Raw genomic sequence first — 25,861 nt, forward strand, 5'->3', positions numbered from 1 at the left:
ACTCAGCAAATGTTCTTATCTGTGCTCATATTTGCTGTGTTGTATCTCAATATCAGATTGACATTGACCACAAATATGCATGCCAACTCTCATTTGCTCTATTTTCATCTCACAAGCACCTTACTCACTGAATGGGATTCATTCGATTACATATAATAATATGCTCATGTTGCAGAAACTAATCCATACAGGTACAGATTGTAGCAAACAGCTGATTCCACATAGGAGTGGCATAAAGGTAAATTTAACCCTCACCATTTGTGCTAATAGGAAAGGTGCCTACCTCCATCCCTCTTAGCTCTGACATTTCTGGGTTTGGCTTTTATAGCTGGTCAGGATATGAAACAGGCTCAGGTTTCATATCTTTCAGTGTTTGCTTAGTGATTATTGACTTTCTGTGCAGATTTTCAAGTAAGGTTAAACTATTTTCAATCGGGTGTGTTGTAGATTGCAGTTGGGCATTGCAGTGGCGCAACTCACCACTGCAATGCCCTTTATCAGAGTAATGTTAAACATTGTTGCGGTAAGATGTCAAGCAGCCATTAGTGAGCAGACACAGAAAACACACACACTTAATATAAATAATATTTATATTAATAATATTGTAATCCTGCTGCAGAATTTCTGGTTCGACACTGTGCTTCTGCTGCCCCCGTGTGGCCACAGAGAGGCACATCTAAAAAAGTCTGAACAAAACCCACTATTGTAACATACATGTACGTTTTATGATTGGGCTCTTTAACTGCCTAGCATTCAAATATGAAGGTGTCGACCCTGTTCCCATTAGACCAAGACAAACCAATAGCTTTTGTTTCTATGCGGTCTACATTTTAATAAACATGAACATACAGTACAAATGGCAAATCCAGAAGAAAAATTAATTAAGTCACCCTTTCAAAGATTCAGTACAAGAAACAGATCTTGTTCTATACTTAAAGTGATAACACAGTACATCCTTCAAAGCAATTTGTGGAGTTACGGAAAATGTGGGTAGATCCCATCAACTCTACAGCACACACACAGCTTTGTTTTAATGAAACCACTCTTATCGCAGCTGCTCTGGAAGCACTTAAGAGCTGGCACTAACGTTGGTGCTCAGAATGATTCATAACTGCTAGAGAACACTAATCAGCTAACTGAAAAGGCCAAAATAACTCCAACAGGCCTGTGTAGTTCATTAGCCCGTACTGGAAGTGATCCTCACTGTTCAGTTTTCAGAGGAAATCACCAGCAAAATGTATAAAGAAGCCACTGTCCTGACAGAAGAGACGTCATAATATGGCTAAATAGATCCAAGCGGCTTCATTTGGTTAACATTTATAGTGAAGAACTATAGCTTAAGCTCACTTATGTCCATCAGCTGATTATTTACCAAACATGAGCTAGATAAAGTTACACTTTATACATTTGAACCACACAAAGTATCCCAAAAAAGAAATACTATCCAGGGCTGAAGGCCATAATGACTACCTCATACTTCAACAAGTACATACAGCATATCTCGCCATATTTATTGTACATTTATGCAATATTTACAAACTTAAAACTTCCCTCTGTGTGCATTTCAAAATACAATCATTTCCACAATCTCCACACTTCAGAAAGCCAAAGCAGAGGAGTTATAATTTAAGCGTTTAATGCAATGCAAGACAAGGAAATGAGAGTATTGGGTCATCCCAAAAGGCCTGAAACACCTGAACTGCTCTCTTGTTCCTTCAGTTGGAGGCTGAAAAAAAGTGTCTTGTCTTGGGTGCCTTATGATATATACAAGACCAGCTCACACAGAGTGAGAGGTCACAAGAACCATGTTGACATCGATGAGCTGCAAACACATTAAATCAAAGCAAAACACAAATGTAGGAGAGGAAGAGGACGGTGACACAAAGGGATATAGTTTCGAGATAAGACAGTCTTGTATTTAACCATTGTAAATGGAAAAATGTCATGTCTATTACAGGACTAGTATCTCCATAAATAGTAAATATGATATTATTATTATTATAATAATAATAATAATAATGATAATGAGTAATTTGCATGTGAGGTGAGGAAAAGGAGAGATCTTCTTAGTAGGAGCGGATGGCAGGAGGAACGTGGGCACAGTCCTGCTCATCAAGAGAGTGATCAATAACAGGGCGGTACTTCAGGGTCACCTGTGATTAGACAAAAACAAAGATAAGTCATATTACTGACTCCGCTGGCCTTTGAAAAGTTAATCATGGTTGCCAGAGCAGCCTAATACCCTGCTGTAAGCACCACAACACACAGTGGAGGGGACTGTACCTTTCCAGTCTTAGGGTCAACGTAGGACATAGTGTGTTTCCTCCAGTGTTGATCGAAGGGCTTCTGCTCCTGACCCTGCAGGGGCTTGGAATAGTCGTACTCATCCACACGGTCCTGGAATATAGTAAAGAAAAACAATGTCAGAGGGGAGACTGGCTGCAATCAAGAGTGAGAAGTCATAATTGCTTATTTGGCAAATATTCACAGATAGAAAAAGAAAGCCAAAGTCAATTTAAAAAAACAGATCAAGAGTGGGGAAGCAAACAGTGGGCGATTGATCTAAGTTAAGTAAAGAATAACAGAGAGAAAATTAACACTGGCACTGACAGAAAGATGGATTAGCCAGAAATTAGAAGCAAAGGGGAAAAACGCTGCCAAGAGCAATGGATGAAGAAACATATACACAGATTATGTACGGTGAAACCGACCTTGAAGTCCTCTCTGGCGTGGGCTCCCCTGCTCTCCTTTCTCTGCTCAGCACTGTGGATGGTCTGAACAGCGTTCAGCATCAGATTCTGCAGCTCCAATGTTTCCACCAGGTCAGTGTTCCAAACAATGCCTGGAGGAGACGAGGGGAAGAAGGAAAAAAAAAAAACGAGGAGACTTATTGTATTTAATGACTTGCCATATGTCACAGAGAATTACTATGGCACCTTTCTGCATGAAGAGTCAGAAGAAACAAGCGCACAAAGTGGTGCTGTACCTCTGTCAAAGGTCTTGATGTCATCCAAGGTCTGGTAAATGGCATCCATCTTGTCGCATCCCTCCTTCAGAACGGAGCCGGTACGGAACACTGCAGCATGGGCCTGCATGGTCTGTATGGACACAGTGGAATAGTGAAGTACTCAAGTAAGTTGACAATAACTTGCAGATGCAGTGACGGTGAATAAGAAAAAGTCTTAGTAAGTATAAATAATATGTACACCTCTCTGGACCCCAAAAGCAGTTAAAATTGCAGTAGAATACAGCTTACTACGGTGTGTGTGAGATGTTTTTGATTATCTCTACCCACACTTGTGCAAATACTCTTTTTCTAATACACAATTTTACAGGTCTCATCAGGTGTTCGTGTGTATGCACCTTCTGCATGTTGAGCCTGATCTCGGAGGTTCTCAGGCTTCCATTGGCAAACCTCAGCTTGTCCAGGTTGGCCACAGACTCCTCTCCAGCACTGGGCTGCAGAGGGGACAGTTTCTCTCCTGAAGAGAAAACAAAACACCAGAGTCAGAGTGAAAGTGGGCCATGTGTACTGGAACACTGATGTCAGATTTTATCCTGCCCGTAGAGCACAATAATGTTGACAAAGTAGTGGTGCTATTTGGTATCAAAACAGAAGGGGAATTAATGTCTCTCAGACACCGGACATTTCTCTACATCAAAATGGGAATATGACATTTTACATATATCTTGATAGATAAAGTAATGTTATTTATCTGTTTTGACTGACAGACATTTTGCATCATTAATGCTCTGATGAAATCAAAAACAAAGCCCAACTTAAGACACTCAGGAACAGAAGTCCTCACCAGGTTTGTGCTCCTCAGCGATGGTGAGGGCGCAGGCTCTGCCGAACACCACCAGGTCCAGCAGAGAGTTAGCCCCCAGTCTGTTGGCACCGTGGACACTGGCACACGCCGCCTCACCGCAGGCATACAGTCCAGGAACCACCTTGTCAACTCCGTCGGCATGAGTGATCACCTGAGGAGGGAATGATTAAAAAGGCGTGTCACTTTGTTCGATGGAGTCTCACAGATTAGTGCCTAAAAGAGAGAAAGAGGGAATATGTGTGGATGGATACATGCACCTGTGCACACATTACCTACCTGTCCCTTGTAGTTTGTGGGTATTCCACCCATATTGTAATGAACAGTGGGAAGTACGGGAATGGGCTCTTTAGTAACGTCGACTCCAGCAAAGATCATGGCCGTCTCGGAGATTCCAGGCAGCCTTGAGGCAAGCTGCTGGGGAGGCAGGTGGTGAAGCTGCAGGTACACGTGGTCCTTCTCTGGACCAACACCCCTGAAGATATAAAACCAGACGGAAATAAAGATATGTAATGGCAGCAGCTTACTCAGTTGTTTAAAGACTAAATAAATAAATAAACTAAAAATAAATATCTGATTTAAACATGTATGAATCATTACATGTCTGCACGCACACTTACATCTGACATATATTTTATCCATACCTGCCCTCTCTGATCTCTATGGTCATGGAGCGAGACACCACATCTCTGGAGGCCAGGTCTTTGGCGTTGGGTGCGTAGCGCTCCATGAAGCGCTCTCCCTCACTGTTGATCAGGATCCCTCCCTCACCACGGCAGCCCTCTGTGATCAGACAACCGGCTCCATAGATCCCTGTAAAGATTCACGTGTTTAATAAAAATAAACAATAAATAATAAATACTCTGGTTTTGCAGAGTATAACAGATACAGTAGTGAAACCATTTAATGTGGGGTACATTATTCCTCTGCGTTACGATGGTGACTTACATTTGACATCTAACCTTTTTGTTCAAGCTATTGGTGTACAAGAACAGTTACATATAACTACTACATAGCCGTTACATTTACAATAAAAATCCTTCATTGAATTTTTAAGTATGCTTGACTTCATCAACATAGTGAACATAAAATCATCAAAGCTTTATTGTTATGACACAATAAAAAAATAAAATAGTGTGCTTTGTCTAAACAGTGATAAGTCTATTTACTTTGGCATTTACATTGTCATTTTACTCCAGAAATCCTCTCAAGCGCAAGAAAATAATGTTATTTTACTCTCAACATGTTTTTAGTGCTCATATTCATTATACTTAAAATAGGAATATAAGCATTAGTAATACATGTCTTTCTAATATAAAACTCTTGACATGGTGATGGCATGTTTACACAGCCTTGATAAAGGGTCATTCTGGTATTTTTAAACCTACATATTCTGGGACAGAGACAGATCTTTTTGTTAAAGAGTAAGGTGACTTGCTGACGTGTTTCCACCGGCATCTTCCTGCAAATATTTATCTCCCGTGAGATTTCAGAGCAGGACTTCTCCTTGTGAGAGTTTTGTAGTTAAACAAAAAGGATCTTTCTCTTTAACATAAGGTCTCTCTCTGTAGGGATCCTTTCCAGACACTTAGAAAAACAATCTGAGCCTTCTCAGCAGCAAAAACAAGCACTTTTAGTAGATGTACTTATGATGAGTGCAAATGATCACGTTGTAGCCATTACAGCCTGTTTCGTGGTTGCCGGCTGAGACAATCTACTGGACCAATTCCAAAACCTTTGAATGCAAAAATATTAAAAATACTGGAATTACCAATTAAGCTAATGTTTAATATTCTCTGTTTTACAGTCTTAAATTCCTATCAGCTGGCTAATGAGAAAGTATACATTTATTCTGATGGTACACTCCAGTCTTCACAGTCAAAGGCTTTTATGGGTACCTAAACGAAGATTTGCTGCATTTATGTAACCAGACACTTAAACAACTCAAAGTTGGTGCATTACAAAGTCACATATCTCTCACCTCTACATCACATATAGATGGAGAAAGAAAAGTATACTCGAACAGCGGCCCAGCCTTAGGTGACCTCCCACAGGCCACGGCGTACATTACTTCATTAAGAGTCTGGTTTCAAATGTCCAGCAGGAACAAAAATAAAGATGCTTGATCTTGATGCAAGTGAGGTCTATTGTTGGAGCTCAATGTAAACAGCAAAGCCTGCACTGACCCGTGCACCAGACCAATTTAAATAACCTGGCACTGCAGATGTATAAATTTGATTTACTGGGCAAGCAGTGATCCAGAATTATGGAGCTGAAATACACGTATGCCCGACTGACTCATTGAATTCCTCTTAAGCTGATGATACACAGAGCAACTTTTAGAGCAATCGTGCAGGGCAACGTTGCCTTCAGTGGTTATGAGTAAAGATTACTACCATAATCCCCTCCCCCCACCACTCCGCCACCCGCCCCACACCGCCGCTATCTGTTCAAAACATAGTCGGACTTGCCACCAGCAACATTGCTCAAAAAGTTGCCCTGTGTATCATCAGCTTTAGTGTAACTGAATTCATCTCCCATACACTTGACTAGCAAGTTGTCAAAGCATTATACCAGAGATAATTAGTGCTTACATCTCTCATTATCTCTTAATTTGACTGTAGTAAAATGAAAACTCGCAGAGGAACATAGAATGGCATTAACCACTAGACATAAGGACAAAGAGACTGAGAATGAAAACACAGTTTAGACTATTTACAGTGTCTTATCACGTCATCGCTGCTAGACAATAAAATAATGGACTTTAAACTGTCATTGATAGAATACCTATACTATTTGTACTTACTGTAACTACAGCTCGACAATAAAAAAAAAACCAACTGAACTGTTGTTGATATAATACCTTCACTATGCGAAATTACTGTATGTAATCTAGACACATGTTAAGTATGCATGTAGCTGCTGCAGAGCATTAAAGCAGCTGTCCTTCTAAACAAGACAAAGTTTTTCCTCCACTACTTGAACGCCTCTGTAGTACAACTATTTTATGGCATGGTTTTAATAAGTTAATGTTTCTTTTTCTCACCAGTGGGATGGAACTGTACAAACTCCAAGTCCTGGCAGGGCAGGCCAGCTCTGGTCACCATTGCATTTCCATCTCCTGTACTAGTGTGGGCAGATGTGCAGCTGAAAAACGTTCTTCCATAACCCCTGAAAGGAAAGATATAACTTATTTATAAACATTCATAAACTTTTGGTACAGTTAAAGAAATGCTTGTGTCCCATGTATACTCTCAAAATGGTAGTTAGTTAACTAGAGTTATAAATTAATTATTTTTCCTGTTTTTGCAAACAGTTTGCGTGATACCTACCCAGTAGCAATGACGGTATTCTGGGATCTGAAGCGGTGAATGGATCCGTCCTCCATGCAGAGAGCAATCACTCCTTTACACTCTCCATTTTCCATCAGCAGGTCGAGGGCAAAGTACTCCACAAAGTAACTGGTGTCATAACGAAGCGACTGAACAGAAGGGCAGACAAACACAAGAAATATGGTACAGATTGGCTTCCTATGTATGGGCTGAATGAAAACAAAGATGGAGAACAAGTGTGTGGACTTACTCGTCCATAAAGTGTATGCAGTAGTGAGTGTCCTGTCCTGTCTGCTACACAGCAGCAGCGGTGAGCCTGGCCTCCCTTCCCATACTTGAGACTCTGACCTCCAAATGCCCTCTGGTAGATCTTCCCATCGTCTGTGCGGCTGAATGGCATCCCGAAGTTCTCCAGCTGGCAAAGAGGCACAGCAACATGAGGTCCAGATTTGCTGTTGTGTCATATATGCATGTGGAATGAGCCAGTTTGATGGTGTGATGCAAAACTGACATTACACCATGCTGGTGTCGATGACTTGTGAAAATATTATTTTGACTCTAAATATGTGAAATAATAATTCAATTTTTTTATATGTTATATTTTTACACCTAATCTAAATAGGATAAATGGGGCAACTGTTTCCCCAAAATGTTATGTGTGCATATTCTAACGGAACGACTTACATTCTCTGGAATTCCTCCTTTGGTGCCAAAAAGCCAATAATTGTCAGCCAACATAACCACGTGTGCGTGTGTAAGGTCTTACCTCCACTACAGCTGCAGGAGCCTGTTCTGTCATGTAGTGGATTGCGTCCTGGTCTCCCAGCCAATCAGATCCCTTCACTGTGTCGTAGAAATGCCACCTCCAGTCATCCGTCTCCATGTTCCCCAGAGCTGCATTGATCCCACCCTGCCAACCAGGTAAATATTTAAACATTCAATAACAGCGCTACCATCAATTGTATTCACATGAAGCTTTGAATTTGCACAACACATCTTTATTGTGATTTGTTAAATCTCAGTCTAACGAGCGCAGCAGGATTTGAGTAGGATGAAAGTTTGGAGAAAAATAAACATATATCCTCAATGAAAATATAAAATATGGTGCTTTACCTGTGCAGCAACAGTGTGAGACCTAGTGGGGAAGAGCTTGGTGATGCAGGCAGTGTTGAAGCCAGCCTCTGACAGGCCAAACGCTGCCCTAAGTCCTGCTCCTCCAGCTCCTACCACCACAGCATCAAACTCATGATCCACAACTGGGTACTGGGTAGAGATCTGCAAACAATGATGGAGAGAAGTTACTGTAAACCTTCCAATAATAAACAGCCTGCACACAGTGGAAACTGAATTTCTCACAATCGTGAGGGAGTGCGGTGAGAATGCATAGTTCAACACTAGTCTGAGGCCATTATTGTTGATTATTAAAAAGGTAGTAACTTTGACATTAACACCTGATGCTCCAATGATGAGTATGTACAGAGAGTACAGTATCCTATCATACATGCACACTAATAAGCATATTAAATGCTGATCTACAAAAAAAAGAAAAGAATCAAAAAAACAAGAGTATAACATAACTCACTTCATCTGATACTTTGGCATTTTTCTTCTTGCCATAGATGGAGAAGTGAAAGTTCCTGGAAGCCTGAACTGCAGCAGCAGGAACCTGGTAGGAAACAAAGAAGTACATCAGCGGAGAATTCAAACAAAAGCAGGACCATTGTTAAAATGGGTAACATTAACCACACTGATGGCTGCTTACCTGTAAAACATACTGTGCTAATAAGCATATATTGTTATTTAGTCACATACTGAAAGCAGCTTCAAATGTTCTAGTCCTCCTGATGTAACACTTCCATAACAATGCACAATAAAGCATTAGTTAAAAACCGTAATCACTGATCACTGTGGAAATGTTATTCGCTTAATGGTGGTTTTTAATTACCTATGGTATCATTATAAGATTACTTTAGACTAAAATATTTGCATTGCATCCCTAAACATTTTGCTAGCTGGCTAACACAAAGGAGCTAAACGGTTTTCCACAAGGGCATCAGACTTATCTGTTATAAGTTAAAGCCCTTGGAATAACATCAGTGAGGCTGACAGTTTACTGAAAACAGATCCCTCTATGAAGGGTGTAAAACAAACAGAGATAGTATGGCTAGATATAACATCTTGTGGGACCCGCAAAATATCTTCTTCATGGATGGTGTCACATTGAAACACCCAGAGCTACATAACACAAGTTAAGTAACGCCACGCAAGGCAGAACCTGTCGATTACGAAAGAGAGCAGAACCAGTCTTAATTTCAGCGCTGAAAAGACAACGCGCGCACACACAAATACACCACATATAGATGATGAAACGTACAATTTCCAATTATTACTACTTACTGCTTTTGTTTTAGACAGCACCCTCTTAGAGAGGAGACGGGACGCGACTTGAATACTCGCCATGTTGTGAGTTGAAGGACCGTTTGAGAAGCACGGGGAAGGTTCAGATGTTGAACCGGACCAAACCACTCTCAAAAAACGGGGGTGTCACTTATGTCACAGATGATGGTCATCCTCTAAAAACAGTTCGTAACGTGTTTCAGCAGTAACGGAAACTATTTTAATATGGAAATAAATCCAAATGAATACAAACAGACTTTAATTTGAACACCCGATGGGACTTTTATATAAGTGAATTCCTATCAATTACCCCCGGTCGGTATAGCTGGACTGCTAACGCGTAAAAATTGTATAACCTGGATGTGCTGGAACAAATGTATAAGTGACCTACACTTTTCATTCAAGGTGAGACACATCACCATATTTAATAATAGCCATACACTTACTTGTCGTCGAGCACTCAAAACTATTATGACCAGTGTTATGTTTGTATGAAATACTCTAGCGAGCATGAGCCCGCAAGCTAAAACGTAAGTTAGCATGTTAGCTCATAGCTAGCCTCGTTTGGGGTTAGCTGGGCTGTCAAACATCCAAATCATGCCAGATTGCTGTTGCTGCCTGTTGCAGTGTTTTGGTGAATGCAAACATGCTAATTCCTAACGAACTTTCTCATCTTTTGCTTATTTGCAACACAATTTTAGCAGTGACGCACTCCTCAGACATATTAATGTTTTTAAATAGCTTATTAGTGAATATCAAGCAATGAATTGCTGCTAACGTTTAACGTTACTGCAGCCACGGGCAGCCCTTGTGGGTTCATGAAAAGACATTGCAGCTTCAGGAGAACCCTTCAGTTTGTGTTGCTAAATTTGGACAATTAACTTGTATATTTTGTCAATCCATATTTTAATTGTATATATATATAAAATAGGTTTTAATATTTGTTGTTATTCACCTTATCGCCAAAACAAATTCCTTGTATGTGTATTAGCTACTTGGTGATAAAGCCGATTCTGATTCTGTTATCACCTTTGTTGTGGTCTGTCCTGTTTGGATGTGACAGCAGCCTCCATGAACAACTTGAATGACCCACCCAGGTGGAACATCCAACCAGACCCTAGAGGAAGGGGGGCGGGGGCCGGGGATGGGAACCAATGGAACTACGCCCTGCTGGTCCCCATGCTGGGACTGGCTGCATTTCGTAAGTTACACAAGGAGATGTGTTTGTTGATGAGGTGATCGACACAGGAGAACATGTTATGTGGGTTGTGGAAGGTATAAGCAAGTTGATTTTGTGTAAGATGCACTCTTTAACTCTGTAATGTTTTTTATTCTCTTGTCATGTTAGAATGACAGATGAGATTGGTAGAAATGTATTAGTTATTGTACGCAGAATCTGGAAACAACACCAGACCAAGGATTAAAAACCACCTTGTGTGATATGGCAAAAAAACAATATTTGCTAATATTTCTTTGGTAATATCTATGTAATTAGCTTAATTTTAAAGGTACAAGGAAGATTTATTTGTCACATTACAACAGGTTGTAAAGTGAAATTGAGTTCGCAATTCTCTTCTGCTACTTAGCAGACAATATACAGTAATATAAAAGCAATAATAAAAATGATAAACAGAAATAAACTATATTCAGTGGAGCAGTACTGAGGATGAATTTGAGTTTTAGTGTCTGATAGCTTGGGTGGGAAAGCTGCTCTGCAATCCGGATGTGTGGCAGCTGAAACTTTTATATCTCTTCCCAGAAGGCATCAGGGTGAACAGGGTGTGGCTGGAGAGGGTACTTTCCTTTAGTATCCTTTTGGCTCTGCATAGGCACCTCACCGACTGCACTGATGCTCAGGAGATGGGTACCAATGATACATTTTAAGGTTTAATTGATAAATCCAATTGAGTACAGACATTTAGTTTACAAAAGACAGTTCTGTATCAGATCTCAACTAGACTAGAGTCAGTTTTTATTACTTAGTGAGTCTTACTTGTTTTTTGTCTGTCTTTCAAATCCACGCTCATGTATTTGTTCGTTATCATGTTAACTTTTCTAACCCTCTCAAACGTGAAAGACAAGCAGGTACATTGGCGCAACAGTTCTGGGCTTCAGGAAGTTCAGTTGTTTGGGATAGCGTGCCTTAAGATCATGACAGTATACGTTAAATATCTTCTCTATCCTGTGTCTTGTCTCCCACCGTGCCTTCAGGTTGGATCTGGACCAAGGAGTCTCAGAGGGAGATCCAGAAGGTCAAAGCCCAGTATGACAAGGATGTGTCCACAATAAAAAGTGAGATGGAGGCACAATACCGGGAGACACTGACAGAGAGGCGCAGGGCAGCAGCTACACTGGAGCTGGAGCTGGAGAAGGAGAGACAGAGGGTTAAAGGCTACAAGCAGGCCCTGATCTCACAGAGCCAGCAGCTGATGGAAGAACGGAAACGGTTACAGCAGGTGAAGATGTAACCCTCTCTATGGTCTGCATCTAGGCTGCTCAAGGGCCTTTATAGGGCTTCCAAGGCCACTGAGCAGAACAAATGTCTTATTCCCATTTTCATGCATGTTTTCTTATTTCTCTCCTTACCCGCTACTCATCTGCCTCTCCTTCTGATTCTTTTCTTTGTCTTGCTCCCACTTTGACTGGCCCTGCATTTCTGCTATTGTGTATGGTTCCCTTCACACATGTAGCCTCTCCTCCATAACTCAAAAAATAACTGTTCTCTACCTTACAAGGAGCGCGATGCCCTGGAGGAAGAGAAGCAAAGGGTGGTAAAGTCCGGCACTGCAGGGGCAGTGCTGCATCAAGCCCTGGAACGAGAGAACAACTGGTACCAGCGAGCCACCACCACTCTGAAAGAGCTAGAGCGTCAGCTTGTGGAGCGCCAGAATGCCTACTGTTCCCTCATCCAACCTCGAGATCAGCGGCTGGAGATGGAGAAGAACATGCTGCTTAAGGTCGTCAAAGAACCCATCGGGCAAGAACTGGATCTAGAGTCTGATCTGAAGGATATTTTCAAGAGAGATAAGCACTGTGCGGACCTGCTAAACATGGACAAAAGGAAGAATGGAAGCCTCATGTGGGTGTACCTCAAGTACTGGCAGCTGCAGCTCACTGTCCAGAAACACAAGAGAGCTGAAGAAGCCATATTTGGAGGGAATGTTGAGTCTCACACAAAGTGACAAAAGACAAACACAAGCTAGTGTTTCTCATGTGACTTTGAAGAATGTGGATCAGGAATGGAAAATGCATGCATTTTTCACTCTGTGCAATTATCTTTACTTGATAGGCATGTTATGGAAACACAGAAGAGCAAATCTCAACAAGCTAATCTGAAAGTTCCTTCCTTGACCTCAGAGTTTTGAAAAGAAAGGATATATTGTCAGGGTTTCAAGCATTCTGTAATACAATATTACTATAACTTCAAATGCCCCAATTTAGACTCATTAGCTTTAAATTAACCGTGTGAAAACTGATGAAATGATTTTTAAAACATGCACTAGAATCATTCAGGTGTCAATTTAACTCATTCTCTGAGTGCCATGAATTACTGGAATATTTAGTTCCTCTATCTTGGGTATGAATTTAGGACTCCCAGAAACTGTTCCCAGAGTGATGTGATAATACACACACATCTTCTGAGGGGAAAAAAATCATAATCACACTAAAAACCGTGTTGACACCATGCAGTAATATGTGTTTGCTAACCCTAAACTATCAGTGAGAAAGGACACTGAAGGTGCATGTGAATCTTAATAAGGGAACAGAGCTCAAAGTAGTGCTCAGTACATAACACAATACTGCAGCACACCAGTCAAACAGCATCCTTTTGTGTCCCACTGCACCCCTGTAATGAAAGGTTTAACTAAAGCTGTAGCATTTTTATTGCTTTCCAAGCCTCTCCGCACTCTGTTTTGACCATAACGTGGTGAAGAACAGCTGTATATAATGACATACATTCTAGTGTACTGACTCCAACCACTCTGTGAAATCCTCCTAATAAATTTTTAGTTTAACTTTAACTGTTCTTGTTTTCTCATTAGAATCTCGGAAGTACTGCTGTATTTAGTGTAATGGATCAGCTCACTGATTTGCAATTTTGTTGTCTTACCACAGGGGGGTGCTGCCACTGTATTTGTATATTTAAGAATGTAATACTTTAAAACAATAGCTCAGTGGAAGCTCCTAATGCATACATTAAAAAAAGTTAACAGTATGCAACAGGAATATGTGGAGAGCTTTTCTCTAGCAGGACAGTCATGTTAACTTAAGTCAGACAGAAGGCAAAATGAGGTTCCAGACACTGAAGCTTCATGAAGCTTTGGTAGACATACATGGAAATCACTGACTATGACAGAAGTGTAATTTCTTCCTGGAATCTAGTAACACTGTACAGAGTCCGTGTGAGAATGTGATCATATCTTCAATGCAGTATACCATTACATTTTAAAATAGCATATCATTTATGAGTCCTTCAATTCAATAGTATGTCACATTATTCAAAGATAATACATTTGTAATTTAATTAGGAGAAAATAAATCCAGGGAATCTTCATTAAAATAAGTTAGCACTCCTCACAAAAGAGGTTATTCCATTTAAGTATTTTGTTTGCATGATAATTAAAATGTTAAAAGTTATTTAACAGATGAGATATCTATCAGTCATATGATTAAAAAATTACTTGTGAGGCATTTTATCAGGAGGCAGTATTCACAGTTACAGTACATTTTAATTTACTAATACCTGAATGTAAATTACAATAAGAGGCTATGTTATATTTTCTGAACTGTTTAAAAACCCTCCCCCTTCTTGCTTCACTCCCTCCTCTGCACCCGATGAGAGATTTCTCTTGGTGAGGACATCAGGCTTGAAGCTCTGAAGTTCCCGCTGGCTGGCTTGCTGAGTTCCCGAGTTATGGCAGTCACTTCCTGCCTATCAACTCCAGCCTTTCTTAGTACAGCTGGCTGTTGCTCTGCGCACTCATGATGAACGTCCCTGCTGGTGTTGAAGAAGGGTAGCTGGTGCCCTGTCATGGTTCCGCTGTTGCTGCCCAGCCTCAGTGTCTGGCTGGGACTCCTCTCAACCATGAAGTGCACCACCTGCTGCTGCTTGTAACTCTCTTTGCGAATGCTGTCTGTCTCTGACACTGTCAGCCTGGAACACATTACACAATAAATGGTTTTTAATCCACTCTCTCTTAACACACTGACGTACAGGGGTGCTGTGATCATCATATCTGTTTCAAATAGCTTATAGACTTTAGGTTAATCCACATGGAATCACTCAAGAAGAAAACTGCTGCTTCACTGCTCCTTGGTTAGACTTTGGTTGCACCACATTATATATTACAGGTGTATTCTTTTCGTGGTTACAGGCAGCATACCTGCAATGACATCACTGATCAGGACGTGCAAATTGGGCAGTGCAGCAGCAGTTTTCAGCTCTACTGTGTGTGCATCACTGCGGATTTTAACCTCTCATGCTGCTCATGGTGTTCTATTGTGCCTTATCCTCTGTCCTGCTGTGTGTCACAACGCCATACTGAGCAATACACCATATAAATCTATAAATACTTAACAAAGTTCACATTCACATTACAAGAGAATACAGTAGTATGGTACATGTGTTGATTCATACAAGACGTAGGGATCTAGAATAAAGCAGAATTTCAAACCAGGCGTAGAACAACCTACTTGTATTGTGGTCTGGTTTCAAGGACCAGGCTCAGCCAACATGCTTGGTAGCTCTCCTTCTTATACTGGTTGTCCTCCTGGAGATCACAGTAGGAGTTCACCAGGTAGCAGCCTCCTCTGCTCACACAGTGCATTGTGTGTTCGTGTGTCACGAGTGTGATAGACTTCAGTGTAAAACGCCGGTATTGTGCCAAAACAAACGTCCTCTTTCACTTGTGTCTGATTTGGCTGGCACAAAACTCAAGGGAAACACATACAACGAGCGGTTGAATCATGTGTCATCATCAATGTGTGTATCTCTGTTTGTGTCAAGTAGCCTGAGATGTGTGTGTGTGTGTGTGTTGTCTTAAATATCCAGTCCTGTTTCTATTTTTACTCCTCTGCATCACTTTGTAGTGAATGTCTTCACTTCAGGCATCCCGGAGGATAGTTTTCATTTGAAAATGAGCTTTAGCTCGTTCCATGACGTGAGTCAACCAGATAAATCCAGATGAAAGTTGAAAGTGAACCCTAACTAATTTCACTTATTGATCATATTTGTATCATGTACCTGTAGATAAAAAGCCATCCAACAATTGTTTTAAAATATTTTGGTTTGGGTTTGACTGTGTGCATGTGAGTATAGGTTTATGGAGACCTGTGTTCACGTCCGTACCATAAGCACGCGTGTGTTTACTGATCTGTTTGAATGATGTGGACCCAGGGTTTATCCCATCAGGTCAAAGAAAATATCCTCCCACTCCTCAGATGTCTCTCACATAGTCCACGTGTCGCAGGAAGGAAACAGCTGAGAGGCAATCAGATCACTGAATGACAGGCAGAATCTAAGTCATTAATCCGCAGCTATACGTCAGCTACTTGGCCAAAATCATGTTAAAGACTGCAAAAGTAATGTTTGTGAACGACTGATTTTTAGAGATGTTCTCTTGTGACCATCATTTATCTGCATTTATCTGTAAATGTGGGATAATGACAAAGTGTGATGGAGAGTGAGAGGTGACAATGAAAGAGTTCAATAGATCTCAGTATCCTTTTATTCCAGACATGATGGATGGATATGAAAAAGGGTTGGGATGCCTTGCTCGATATACACTAAATGCTTACCAGGACAGATAAACATAGCGGGATTAGAGCTCCAGCACCATGCAAATAAAGCTATCTAGACTTGTGTGTGTGTAACTAGTAACAAAGATTCGAGGAAACATTCTTCCACACAACACTATGTTTTATGACTTTCTCAAACAGCAGCTCCAGCAAGTGAATTGCTTGTTAATTCAATGCTCTGTGAATATTTGAAGCTAATTGACAGAAAATCACTTTTAAAGCCTGACTGCTTGTGCTGTCATGGGAGTGTTGGCAACCCCAGTTTCTTCAAACCGTTGGGGTGAAACTGAATCAGAGGGCGTATGAAGGTGTGACTGAGGCAGTGGAAGGCATGCTGGACTCAGCCCAGCAAAAACAGTCAACCTCAACCTCAAGTATTACATGACTTCAGTTTGATGCTGGATCCTGGCTAATAGACTTTGCTGTGGCAACACAAACGCACATTCAAAAACAAAACCCAGCACCGCTTCAAGTTTAGAAGTGGCAATTAGTTTTCCATCATAATTAGGCAACCATACAGCCAAACCATTTAATGCAGGAGGAAAATATTTAATACGAATGAATGTTATGACACTTGTATACGTGTAGTCATGATTTGTCATGTATTTTACATGAAATGTTTGAAATCAATCAGATTTCACGTACTTTCTCCATCTTTGACTATATTTAAGACCGAATCATATTGTGTCACTAATAAACAGATGGTGAACATCTATTTTTCATCCATTAGTTTAATCAGAGTGACAGAAGTGATGATAAAAGGAGGTTATAGAGATTTCTAACACCTCTGATATTATCTTGCTGTTTGTGATGGTGTCATGAAGTAGAAGCAGTTCCCTCAAGAGTTAAAATATATATAAAACTAAGACTTGCTTAGCTAATGCAATAAATCACCCTGTTCTTAACATTGCATGGTTTAATTTTTGTTTTTTTAAATAACAGATACATAAGAATATTCTTTCAAATAATGACTTTATTGTCAAACATGTCAAATATACAGTAACTTTCTCACAGCTGAAAATATGACTTCTGTGTGATCCCTAAAGACTTGTTCTACCCACACATCAATGCTACAGTACAGTATGTTCACAGAGGTGAGTGAAAAGATGTCTGATGTACCAGTATTTATTCAAAACCTGCTGTTTACTATATCAAATAAAACATCAGCGTGTATCTGACCAGACCTGTGTCAAACTCAAGATATGTATCGCACACAACCATAACATCTGAGCATCTTTAGCTGAACCAGGCAGGCCTCTTCCTTGCCCTCTCCACAATCCTCTTGTCTTTGTCCAGCTGGCTTGGAGTCTCACCCTCATACAGGACGACAGTCTCCACAGCCGGGGCACGCAGCGGGCCGCCCTCCATTCCTTGAATCTGTTGACGAATCTGAGCAGTCTCCCTGCACACCTTAGCATAACAGAAGCCACACATGATGTGTTTCTGCTTCAGGTGGCCACACTCTGGACACGGCTCGATGTTGTTCTGAGAGAGGGAGACAGAGAATGAGACAGACCGTGGAGACTTTTCAGTTTTTAAATTACATATCTTTTGGCATTTTATGTACTATGTCTTGTTAGTAACTGGCCAAGATATTTACCATATCACACACGTGTTGATATTTGTGTGTGATCAGATAATATCAGCCACCTCTACTGGAGATATTTCTTTAAAATGATGTCATCAGGCTTGTACACTGAAGAACAGAGATTTGAAAAGAGATCTGTGCCCCTTGTTATTACCAGTTATTTCCATATATGCTGAGATAAGAACTTCTTGAGCAACTTTAGTTCAAAAAAGAAAAGTCCTCAATAAAACTGGTTAAGATAAAATATGCAGATGATTGTGATTAGAGGTACTGATACCATTCGTCTGAACCAACGCATATGCGTACTAAGTACTCATTAAGTGGATTTTAATTTGTGATAGATTGGTGGGCTGATTAAACAGGCAGATATGTGGCATTTTGAGATAATGGGCATCTGCAGATAACGGCACTCACAGTGCAGATATATCATCCTAAATGACAGCAGATCTAATCTAACACCATTACTGGGTAACTTCAAAAATATATTGACATATTGTAGAGAATAATGCAGTTGAATGACGTCACTTCTAAATAAACAAAAACAAACATATCCTACTCTCACCAGCCACGTTCCGAAAACTACAGCATAGCCCAATGTATTTTTCTATTTCATTCATTAATAAAGACTCCATCTAAAACAACACGTTACTGGATAAGATAACCATGTAGTATATTAAATTTGACTCTGCATGGAAAAATGGAATTATACATGACTTTTCTTTCTTTTGATATCAACATTATATTTCACCCATCGGCCACCCTGCTCTCTATATATCAGCATCGGCCACTGAAAAAAACATGTCGGTCGACCACTAATAATAATTATTACTGAGGAATATTAAATTTGTAATTCCCTAAATTGAACATAATTGAAATGATATTAAACCTAAATTAAACAACAGGAGATCCTAAACATACCAGCTGTTAAATTGCATTTATTTGTGAGTTCTCCAAACCTTTGCTAGCCACTCCCAATCAATCAATACAGGTAGGTAGAACTCTGTGTTATGGTTGTGTTCTGGGGTGAAATGACCCTTGAGAGGATCCAGGGGCGGCCCCTCTCGTGGCCCTCTCGCTGTACCTTGACTTTTAGGAGTTTGCCTTCAGCTCGCCTCCTGGTGCGGTTGACCTCTATAGTGCGTCTCTTCTTGGGTGCTGCCATCCACAGGATGCTGTCTAGGAGGCCAGGGGGCTGCTCCGGGCTCTGCTGCTCCTCCAGCTCACCCTTCTGGTCGAGCTGCGGCAGGAGCCTGGGGCCACTCACAGCCAGCGCTGGAGCTGCACACAGGAAAAACACTGTTCACTTCTAATCGCTGCAACCCTGATCAATCAGTTCAGTACGACCAGATAAAGGATGCACAGAGACAGCTGAGGTAAGATGACATTAAAGACAGGTGGCAGGCAAAGGTAGCGAGTTTAAACTTTGGACGAAATCAAATTGAGAGAAAGACACAGAAATAGACACAGTGTGTGTTGTTAGCTGCTGTCAGCTGCCGTCCCGAGCTCGTATCGGTAAACCCACCCAGGTCTCTGTCCAGTCCGGCAGACTGCAGAAGTCTGCTTTCAATGTGTAGCAAAGAGCACCTGAGACTGTGCACTAACGCGGACAAATTCATCATTTTTGCTGTCAGCACGCTTCCTCAACATGCCAAACAGCTCACGGTCACTGACATTCACTGCGTCATCGAACAGCGACAACAAACGTCTTCTTCTTCTGGTTAATTTCCGGCGGACAAGACAGATTTAGACGCTTTACTGCAGATTAGCGGTCAACTTTCTAACCTGCACTCCAGAGTTAAGTTCATAAAACGTGGTGACGCTTTCCAAATTAATTCTCCACACCAGTCCAAATCTGTCCTCTGTGAGATAGTCTGAACTAAACATAATGTTCATCTCCAGTTACAGATTGTGTGTGATTTCAATTAGAAGACAGAAAAACAGTTTACTAGAAATATAGGCTGCATGGTCTCTCACTCCACAAACTTGGTTTTATAATATTTTATAATTGCTATATCTAAATATTGTTTGTAGGTCAACAACCCAAAAATATTCATGGTATCAAATAATCTTTCTTTAAAAAAAATTACTCAGACTGATTCATCGATTATCTAAATAGTTGGCTATTAATTTAATAGTCGACAATTAATCGATTATTCGATTAAACATTGCAGCTCTAATAGACTGTTTGTGTAGACTGTATAAAATGTACTTATCAGTGTTTATAGGTGGCAGTATACACCCTCAGGTGGATTTGTTAACTCTCCAGTCAACTCTGAGCAGAAGAAGAAGAACAAGATGGCGGAACGAGGTTACAGTTTCTCCCTCACCACATTTAGGTAAACTTTGTCAAAATACTCCTGAAATTTGACAAGTGCGTTACACTTGCAGCATGCAGATGTTTCTTTTGAATTTTAGTTTGACAAAGTATATCCACGGTTTTCCATTTTGATGTGTAAAGAGGGTTTTGAGAACCGTTGTAATCGATGCACTGTCATTGCCGGGTAATGAATCGGCTAACGTTAACTGTTAGCATGTCGGCTAACATGCTTTTATTTTAAATAGTCAAGCGAGTTTTTGCTTCTGATGTCGATAATATAAATCTGCTAAAACGGTCTATTTATGAGCCTATAACCAAATTGACCGAAACAGGTCATTTTTACACAATAATCATCCACAGACTAGCTTAGCTAAATTAGCTCAAATGAGTCAGTTATTTTAGCTTTTACTTTCACTTTCATCTTTGTTCGGCTTTACCTTAACGTAAATATAAATTTAAAACTACAGTCGTTGCTGTGTCTGTAGTTTCGGTTAGTTTTCCTTCACCTCGTAGCATCTTAATGCAGCACCGTGTGTTTCTTCCTGCAGCCCCTCTGGTAAACTGGTCCAGATTGAATATGCCCTGGCAGCTGTAGCAGCCGGAGCTCCCTCGGTTGGCATCAAAGGTACAGTAGAAACGTGTGGAGCATATTTACCTGGTTTTTGACGCAAAACTTGACCAGATTATTGTATTGTTGATAAGTGAAGTGCTTAAAGATGAAATGGGAATAATTTAATGTCTCGCTGTAATCAGAGGATGCAACAAAGCTCTTTCTTGAAAGTTGTATACATTCATTGGTAAAGGATAGTGTAACACACAAAAAAAGAAAGAATGGATGTAAACAGTTTCTGAAATGTTGCCACTCTTGAGTGTAATTTCTCCTGATTTTAATGTGGAATACAGCGAGGGCAGTGTGTCTTCAGGCTAAATGTGACTGAGGTGAACAATTAGTTGTTTTTTTTTCTTCTATTAACCCTTAAAACAAATAGAATGGTTTGGATAAATCTGCTACAGCATGGAAAAGTAATACCACGCTGTAATTTTGCCTTGCAGTCTGTAATCTTTTCTCATAATGGTGAAGGATGTGCTATTTAGACGTCTATGAAGATTCTCAGTCATCCAGGTCATAGTTATCCGACGAAGGTTAAAATCAAGGGCAACTTCACTGGATCTTCAACCAAGTCCAGTTGCCCTTGATTTTAACCTTCGTTGGATATTTAGTTAGACAATCAGCACACAGTAACAGACACTGGTGCACTGTCTTTAAAGGCTCTGCATGACATTACATAGTGGAAACGGGAGATCATTGGTGAGGATTTGTGATGACACTAATTGTGATATTGTCTTTGATTTTCAGCTTCCAATGGAGTTGTCCTGGCAACAGAGAAGAAACAAAAGTCTATTTTGTACGATGAGCAGAGCGTCCACAAAGTGGAGCCCATCACTAAACACATAGGCATGGTCTACAGCGGCATGGGGCCTGACTACAGGTGGCGATTCTCTCTGTGTTTGGAAGGAAACGCCAGCATCTTGGGTTTCTTTCCTAACTTTAGTATCTTTCTGTGTGATGTCCAACAGCTTCCAAATGCACTATAGGGGGGAAATAATGTGAAAGTAGGCTGCACTTTGTTAATTAGAAGCTAAAGCCACAATGTTCCTGTCAATATCCAGTCTATTTTTATTGGATGTTTTGCATGTTTCAATTCTTTTAACACATTTAATATAGTTTACACAGTCAACCAATTTGCAAAGCACACCATAAACACTGTTTCCACTAGGATTTTTGTCAGTTGCGGGGGCAGGCCAACAAGTTGGATCCAATCTTTCTCCTTACTTGTCTCTCCCTGCTTCTCCTGGGATGAGTGTCTGCGTTCCGCCGACATGTCTTCACTGTCGTGTCAAACTAAAACCTTTTGCAGAGTCGTGTAATTGCGATTTCATAAAATACTGAAGCAACAGCGGCAATAATTTTGTACATAGCGGAAATCTTGATAAGGTCTCTGATAACTGAGATTTTAGCTCACTTCACTTGCTGAAAAGCAACATTTGTAATATAAGAAACCAAACAACTTGGTGGAGTCCAGTTTGTCACAATTGACAGCCTTAAGTGTTTCTTGTGGGATTTTTCTCAAGTGATAATTGTTCTTTCAGTGTTGTGTTTAGTTTAAAGCTAGCGGGATGCCTTGTGCACAACAATATTTAGAGTCCAGACGAAAGTTTCATTCTTCGTGGTTCTGGCACATATCCACATCTTGTGTAAACAACATATAAAAAAAGATGATTCAGGACTTTGTTTGCTCGCTATGTGAGAAATTAAAAACACGCCACCAGATTTCTGCCTCTTAAAAGGAAGTTTTTCCTTGCCTCTGTCGCCTAGTGCTTGCTCTTGGTGGGAACTGTTGGGCTTCTGTAAATAACATCACAGAGTACGGTCTAGACCTGCTCTTTTATGAAAAGCGCTGTGAGATAACTGTTGTTGTGATTTGGCGCTATATAAATAAAATTGAATTGACAGAGTTAGTCTGATTACTGAACCTCACATGCACAGAAAGATTAATGAGTTGTATCGTCCTTGCAGGGTTTTAGTGCGACGAGCCCGGAAGTTGGCACAACAGTACTTCTTGGTTTACCAGGAGCCAATCCCCACAGGCCAGCTTGTCCAGAGAGTGGCCTCTGTAATGCAGGAGTACACACAGTCTGGGTGGGTATACACAAAGACACACTAATCCACACAACTTTTAGACACATCACCTTTGTATTTGAGCGGTAAGATATTTAGAATGTTTAGATTTAACCGGTCTTGTTTTTACCTCCAGTGGAGTGCGTCCGTTTGGCGTTTCATTGCTGATAGCTGGATGGGATGAAGACCACCCGTACCTGTTCCAGTCCGACCCCTCTGTATGTTGTATTACTTGCTTTCATATCTGTTGAAAAACTACATCTTCAATTATGCTGCTCTTTCCTGTTCAAAGTTTAATAATTGTTTTATTTGGATTAATCCTTGACTGTAGACTAATTCTGCTTTGCAGTAGTAATAATAATAATTCTGCTCATTAATTGCCTTGCATAAACTAATAATTTCATATTACACTTTAGTTCTTTTAAGTATATGTTCAGTGCTGTTGACCTCCCCCAATACCTGTTAACAGTTGTACCCTGTCTCACTCTCAGTCTGCAGAGACTCTATATAATATACTCTGTCAGAAGCATAATTTATTGCTGGATTTTTATTCATTATCTTTCTGACTGGCAGGGTGCATATTTTGCATGGAAAGCCACAGCCATGGGAAAGAACTACGTTAATGGAAAAACATTCCTTGAAAAAAGGTAAGATTTTACAATTAAAGGCTTCTTTTTTCTTTTTTTTTGAATACCATAATGTATAGACAGATACGACTCTATGAGATAAGATGTCTATCCCACCCTTCCCGCTAGAAAGCCAATCATTTGCTATTAACAGCTAAAGTGGGAAACATATTTCAGCCAATCGTGTGGTTCCACTGACGTAAGTGTCTGTCTTGCTTTTACTGCGCACTTGTGGAAATGGTGACGTATGCCTAGTAGAAGTAGTATAACCAGTCGGGAAAAATGCTTTTTAAGCCTTATTTTGGGGCAAAGTAATCAAACTATTTCAGTGATTTTTTTTTTAAATTTATTTATTTTTTATCTGATTTTAATGCTGATTCTATTCATGTAGTTTTTATGTCCCGGTGACCAGTGAAACTGCAGTTCTGGCTCTCTCCCATTCATTCAAATAGGAACCTGGTCTTGTTAGTCCAAAATAGCTGCCCGGAGGTGTTGCCAAGATGGCGGCCGAGTGGCATGACTTGCCTATAAGGACTTTGTTTAAACAGAGATGTAAAGTATTTGCTGTGGTATAGTCTGAATGAATACAAGTGATTTGTAAGATATTTGTACAGTTTGAGATACTTTAAATGTCAGTGCAGAGAGAATTGAAGCCCGAGGTTAATATTTAAAAAAAAAAAGAGTGTGGTTGACCTTACTATCCGATTAAAGGTGAAGTTGGCACATAGGAAAGATGAGCCAGGATGATATTTGTGTCACTACCATTCCAGAAAAGTAAATGAAGTGCTAGATGACCACTTTGATTTTGTTCTCCAGGTATAACAATGATCTGGAACTGGAAGATGCCATCCACACAGCCATCTTGACGTTGAAGGTATGTTGTTTCTTCTAAAAATACTTAAGGTATGGAATCTGTCTTCACTGTTTGTCCTTTTTATTCTCACTCATTTACTCTCCCCCATCTTTGTTTCAGGAGAGTTTTGAGGGGCAGATGACAGAGGAGAACATTGAAGTGGGGATCTGCAATGAGGCTGGCTTCAAAAGACTCACCCCAGCGGAGGTGAAAGACTACCTGGCAGCCATTGCGTGAACACACCCTCCCTGGTGATGGGGCTTTCAGGCCACATTTCAAGACAAAGACATAACTGCATAGTAGCCAACGGTCTCATGACACATTTTTTTTTTAAACCACTGTCATTCAGATAGTTTGGCCACATTTTGTTATGGTCAAACAGATTCAGCCCCAAAAAATAGGAGAGGATGCCCGCCTTAACTTTATGCCCAGATCTATTTGAATAAAGTGACAGCCTTTGTGTGTGTGCGCAGCTAATGTGGCTGTCACTCGAATCACAACTACATTGACCAAACTCCTGTAAGTGGCTGTGAGATGGTAGACTCTTGTTATCACATAACTAATTGGCTTTGTTGTCAAACGCAAACACTGGTGCTGTGAAGTGAGATGGTTGGCTACTGTGCATATGAAAAGGAATGTGGGCTCTGAGTGAAATCTCAAGTCTTCCATTGAATCCTTCAGTTTTCTTTTTTTTTCCTCATTTCTGCTGCAAAGGCAAAGTAATCGGTTTACAGTTGCTTGAGCGTTTGTTCAGAATTCGATTGCTTGTAACCGGTGTGAGAAAATGGCTACTGGTTGCACTAAAAGTACTAAAAATCTCTGGTAATGAGGCAAAGAGTCATTTGAGACTATAAAGACGTTGGTCTTTGGGTGATTTATTCAGTGACATTTTTCCCATTATACTCCTGACTGCACTTCATCCCTCAAACACACTAGGAAGGAAGATCTGCAAAAGCTAGCAAGTAGGGAGGGTGCAATGGAAAGTTTTGAGATTTTACAGTCAGTATGTAGTTGCCTGTACAGCAGTTTTACACAATGTACTCTTTTTTTTTTTTTTTTTTCAGGCTAGAAACAAGTCTAGAGTTTGTATTTTCTCTTCTGGTATCTGTCACTTATTCCAATAAAAGATGATGAGCTGATGTTGTCTCCGTGTATTAAATTAATATGCTAATGTTTGCAACATGAATATGCTGCTGTCAGTACATGGTTTGTGTACTTAATGAGCGCGCGTTTGGTTAGTACGCAGTTTGGAGCAGCAGAGCGCGCTCTAACATCAACCGGAACACTTTTTGAAATTGGATGCATATCCCTCCGCCTATATTATGTTTAAACAAGTGCTACGACTGGTCTAGAAACGACAACAACATTGACCAGTAAATTGCGCTGCGTCTTAGGTGTGGGGAATGCAAAATTTCTGTTAACGTTTGACTTAATTACAATTTT

The 25,861-nt window shown here is 40.4% G+C and overlaps 5 protein-coding genes across 6 annotated transcripts; 2 read left to right on the forward strand and 3 right to left on the reverse strand.

The window, feature by feature from the left end:
• Positions 1-1,477: 1,477 nt before the first annotated feature.
• Positions 1,478-9,701, reverse strand: sdha (succinate dehydrogenase complex, subunit A, flavoprotein (Fp)). Its single transcript, XM_038712025.1, has 15 exons — positions 9,557-9,701; positions 8,742-8,825; positions 8,273-8,434; positions 7,926-8,069; positions 7,410-7,574; positions 7,160-7,308; positions 6,874-6,998; positions 4,472-4,640; positions 4,107-4,302; positions 3,810-3,981; positions 3,364-3,482; positions 2,987-3,098; positions 2,712-2,842; positions 2,284-2,397; positions 1,478-2,153 (listed from the first exon to the last, which is right to left on the reverse strand). The coding sequence occupies exons 1-15, from the start codon at positions 9,617-9,619 to the stop codon at positions 2,067-2,069; spliced, it is 1,992 nt and encodes a 663-aa protein (XP_038567953.1). The 5' UTR covers positions 9,620-9,701; the 3' UTR covers positions 1,478-2,066.
• Positions 9,702-9,817: 116 nt separating this feature from the next.
• Positions 9,818-13,578, forward strand: LOC119897966 (coiled-coil domain-containing protein 127-like). Of its 2 annotated transcripts, none has more exons than XM_038712026.1 (4): positions 9,818-9,961; positions 10,620-10,757; positions 11,768-12,012; positions 12,292-13,578. In XM_038712026.1, exons 2-4 carry the CDS (start codon positions 10,628-10,630, stop codon positions 12,736-12,738), a joined length of 822 nt encoding a protein of 273 aa, XP_038567954.1. In that variant the 5' UTR covers positions 9,818-9,961; positions 10,620-10,627; the 3' UTR covers positions 12,739-13,578. The 2 variants fall into 2 exon arrangements, with proteins under 2 accessions (XP_038567954.1, XP_038567955.1); XM_038712027.1 differs by having other exon boundaries at positions 10,623-10,757.
• A 68-nt stretch (positions 13,579-13,646) lies between these two features.
• Positions 13,647-15,570, reverse strand: zmp:0000000930 (telethonin). Its single transcript, XM_038712029.1, has 2 exons — positions 15,251-15,570; positions 13,647-14,711 (listed from the first exon to the last, which is right to left on the reverse strand). The coding sequence occupies exons 1-2, from the start codon at positions 15,382-15,384 to the stop codon at positions 14,372-14,374; spliced, it is 474 nt and encodes a 157-aa protein (XP_038567957.1). The 5' UTR covers positions 15,385-15,570; the 3' UTR covers positions 13,647-14,371.
• Positions 15,571-17,307: 1,737 nt separating this feature from the next.
• On the reverse strand, positions 17,308-19,633 carry mrpl32 (mitochondrial ribosomal protein L32). Its single transcript, XM_038712031.1, has 3 exons — positions 19,465-19,633; positions 19,024-19,220; positions 17,308-17,839 (listed from the first exon to the last, which is right to left on the reverse strand). Exons 1-3 carry the CDS (start codon positions 19,559-19,561, stop codon positions 17,591-17,593), a joined length of 543 nt encoding a protein of 180 aa, XP_038567959.1. The 5' UTR covers positions 19,562-19,633; the 3' UTR covers positions 17,308-17,590.
• A 525-nt stretch (positions 19,634-20,158) lies between these two features.
• Positions 20,159-25,557, forward strand: psma2 (proteasome 20S subunit alpha 2). Its single transcript, XM_038712030.1, has 8 exons — positions 20,159-20,278; positions 20,808-20,884; positions 21,617-21,749; positions 22,838-22,960; positions 23,076-23,157; positions 23,513-23,586; positions 24,382-24,439; positions 24,539-25,557. The coding sequence occupies exons 1-8, from the start codon at positions 20,238-20,240 to the stop codon at positions 24,653-24,655; spliced, it is 705 nt and encodes a 234-aa protein (XP_038567958.1). The 5' UTR covers positions 20,159-20,237; the 3' UTR covers positions 24,656-25,557.
• Positions 25,558-25,861: the final 304 nt, after the last annotated feature.

This window comes from Micropterus salmoides, unplaced genomic scaffold, assembly GCF_014851395.1.
Source record: "Micropterus salmoides isolate LMB-PRFRI ecotype aquatic unplaced genomic scaffold, ASM1485139v1 Ms_hic_scaffold_11, whole genome shotgun sequence".
Taxonomy (NCBI): domain Eukaryota; kingdom Metazoa; phylum Chordata; class Actinopteri; order Centrarchiformes; family Centrarchidae; genus Micropterus; species Micropterus salmoides.

Bases quoted from the DNA above. Each gene is read 5' to 3' on its own strand.
- sdha (XM_038712025.1), bottom strand. From the start codon at position 9,619: ATGGCGAGTATTCAAGTCGCGTCCCGTCTCCTCTCTAAGAGGGTGCTG. The intron at 4,641-6,873 runs GTGAGAAAAAGA...GAATCTTTACAG, and splicing joins TGTACAGTTCCATCCCACTG to GGATCTATGGAGCCGGTTGT. The intron at 4,303-4,471 runs GTATGGATAAAA...TTATATCTTCAG, and splicing joins ATAGAGATCAGAGAGGGCAG to GGGTGTTGGTCCAGAGAAGG.
- LOC119897966 (XM_038712026.1), top strand. From the start codon at position 10,628: ATGAACAACTTGAATGACCCACCCAGGTGGAACATCCAACCAGACCCT. The intron at 10,758-11,767 runs GTAAGTTACACA...CCGTGCCTTCAG, and splicing joins GCTGGGACTGGCTGCATTTC to GTTGGATCTGGACCAAGGAG. The intron at 12,013-12,291 runs GTGAAGATGTAA...CTACCTTACAAG, and splicing joins AACGGAAACGGTTACAGCAG to GAGCGCGATGCCCTGGAGGA.
- zmp:0000000930 (XM_038712029.1), bottom strand. From the start codon at position 15,384: ATGCACTGTGTGAGCAGAGGAGGCTGCTACCTGGTGAACTCCTACTGT. The intron at 14,712-15,250 runs GTAGGTTGTTCT...AATGTGTTCCAG, and splicing joins GAAACCAGACCACAATACAA to GCTGACAGTGTCAGAGACAG.
- mrpl32 (XM_038712031.1), bottom strand. From the start codon at position 19,561: ATGATGAATTTGTCCGCGTTAGTGCACAGTCTCAGGTGCTCTTTGCTA. The intron at 19,221-19,464 runs GTGGGTTTACCG...TCCTGTGTGCAG, and splicing joins CGGACTGGACAGAGACCTGG to CTCCAGCGCTGGCTGTGAGT. The intron at 17,840-19,023 runs GTACAGCGAGAG...TCCCTCTCTCAG, and splicing joins GCAAACTCCTAAAAGTCAAG to AACAACATCGAGCCGTGTCC.
- psma2 (XM_038712030.1), top strand. From the start codon at position 20,238: ATGGCGGAACGAGGTTACAGTTTCTCCCTCACCACATTTAG. The intron at 21,750-22,837 runs GTGGCGATTCTC...TCGTCCTTGCAG, and splicing joins GGCATGGGGCCTGACTACAG to GGTTTTAGTGCGACGAGCCC. The intron at 22,961-23,075 runs GTGGGTATACAC...TTTTACCTCCAG, and splicing joins CAGGAGTACACACAGTCTGG to TGGAGTGCGTCCGTTTGGCG.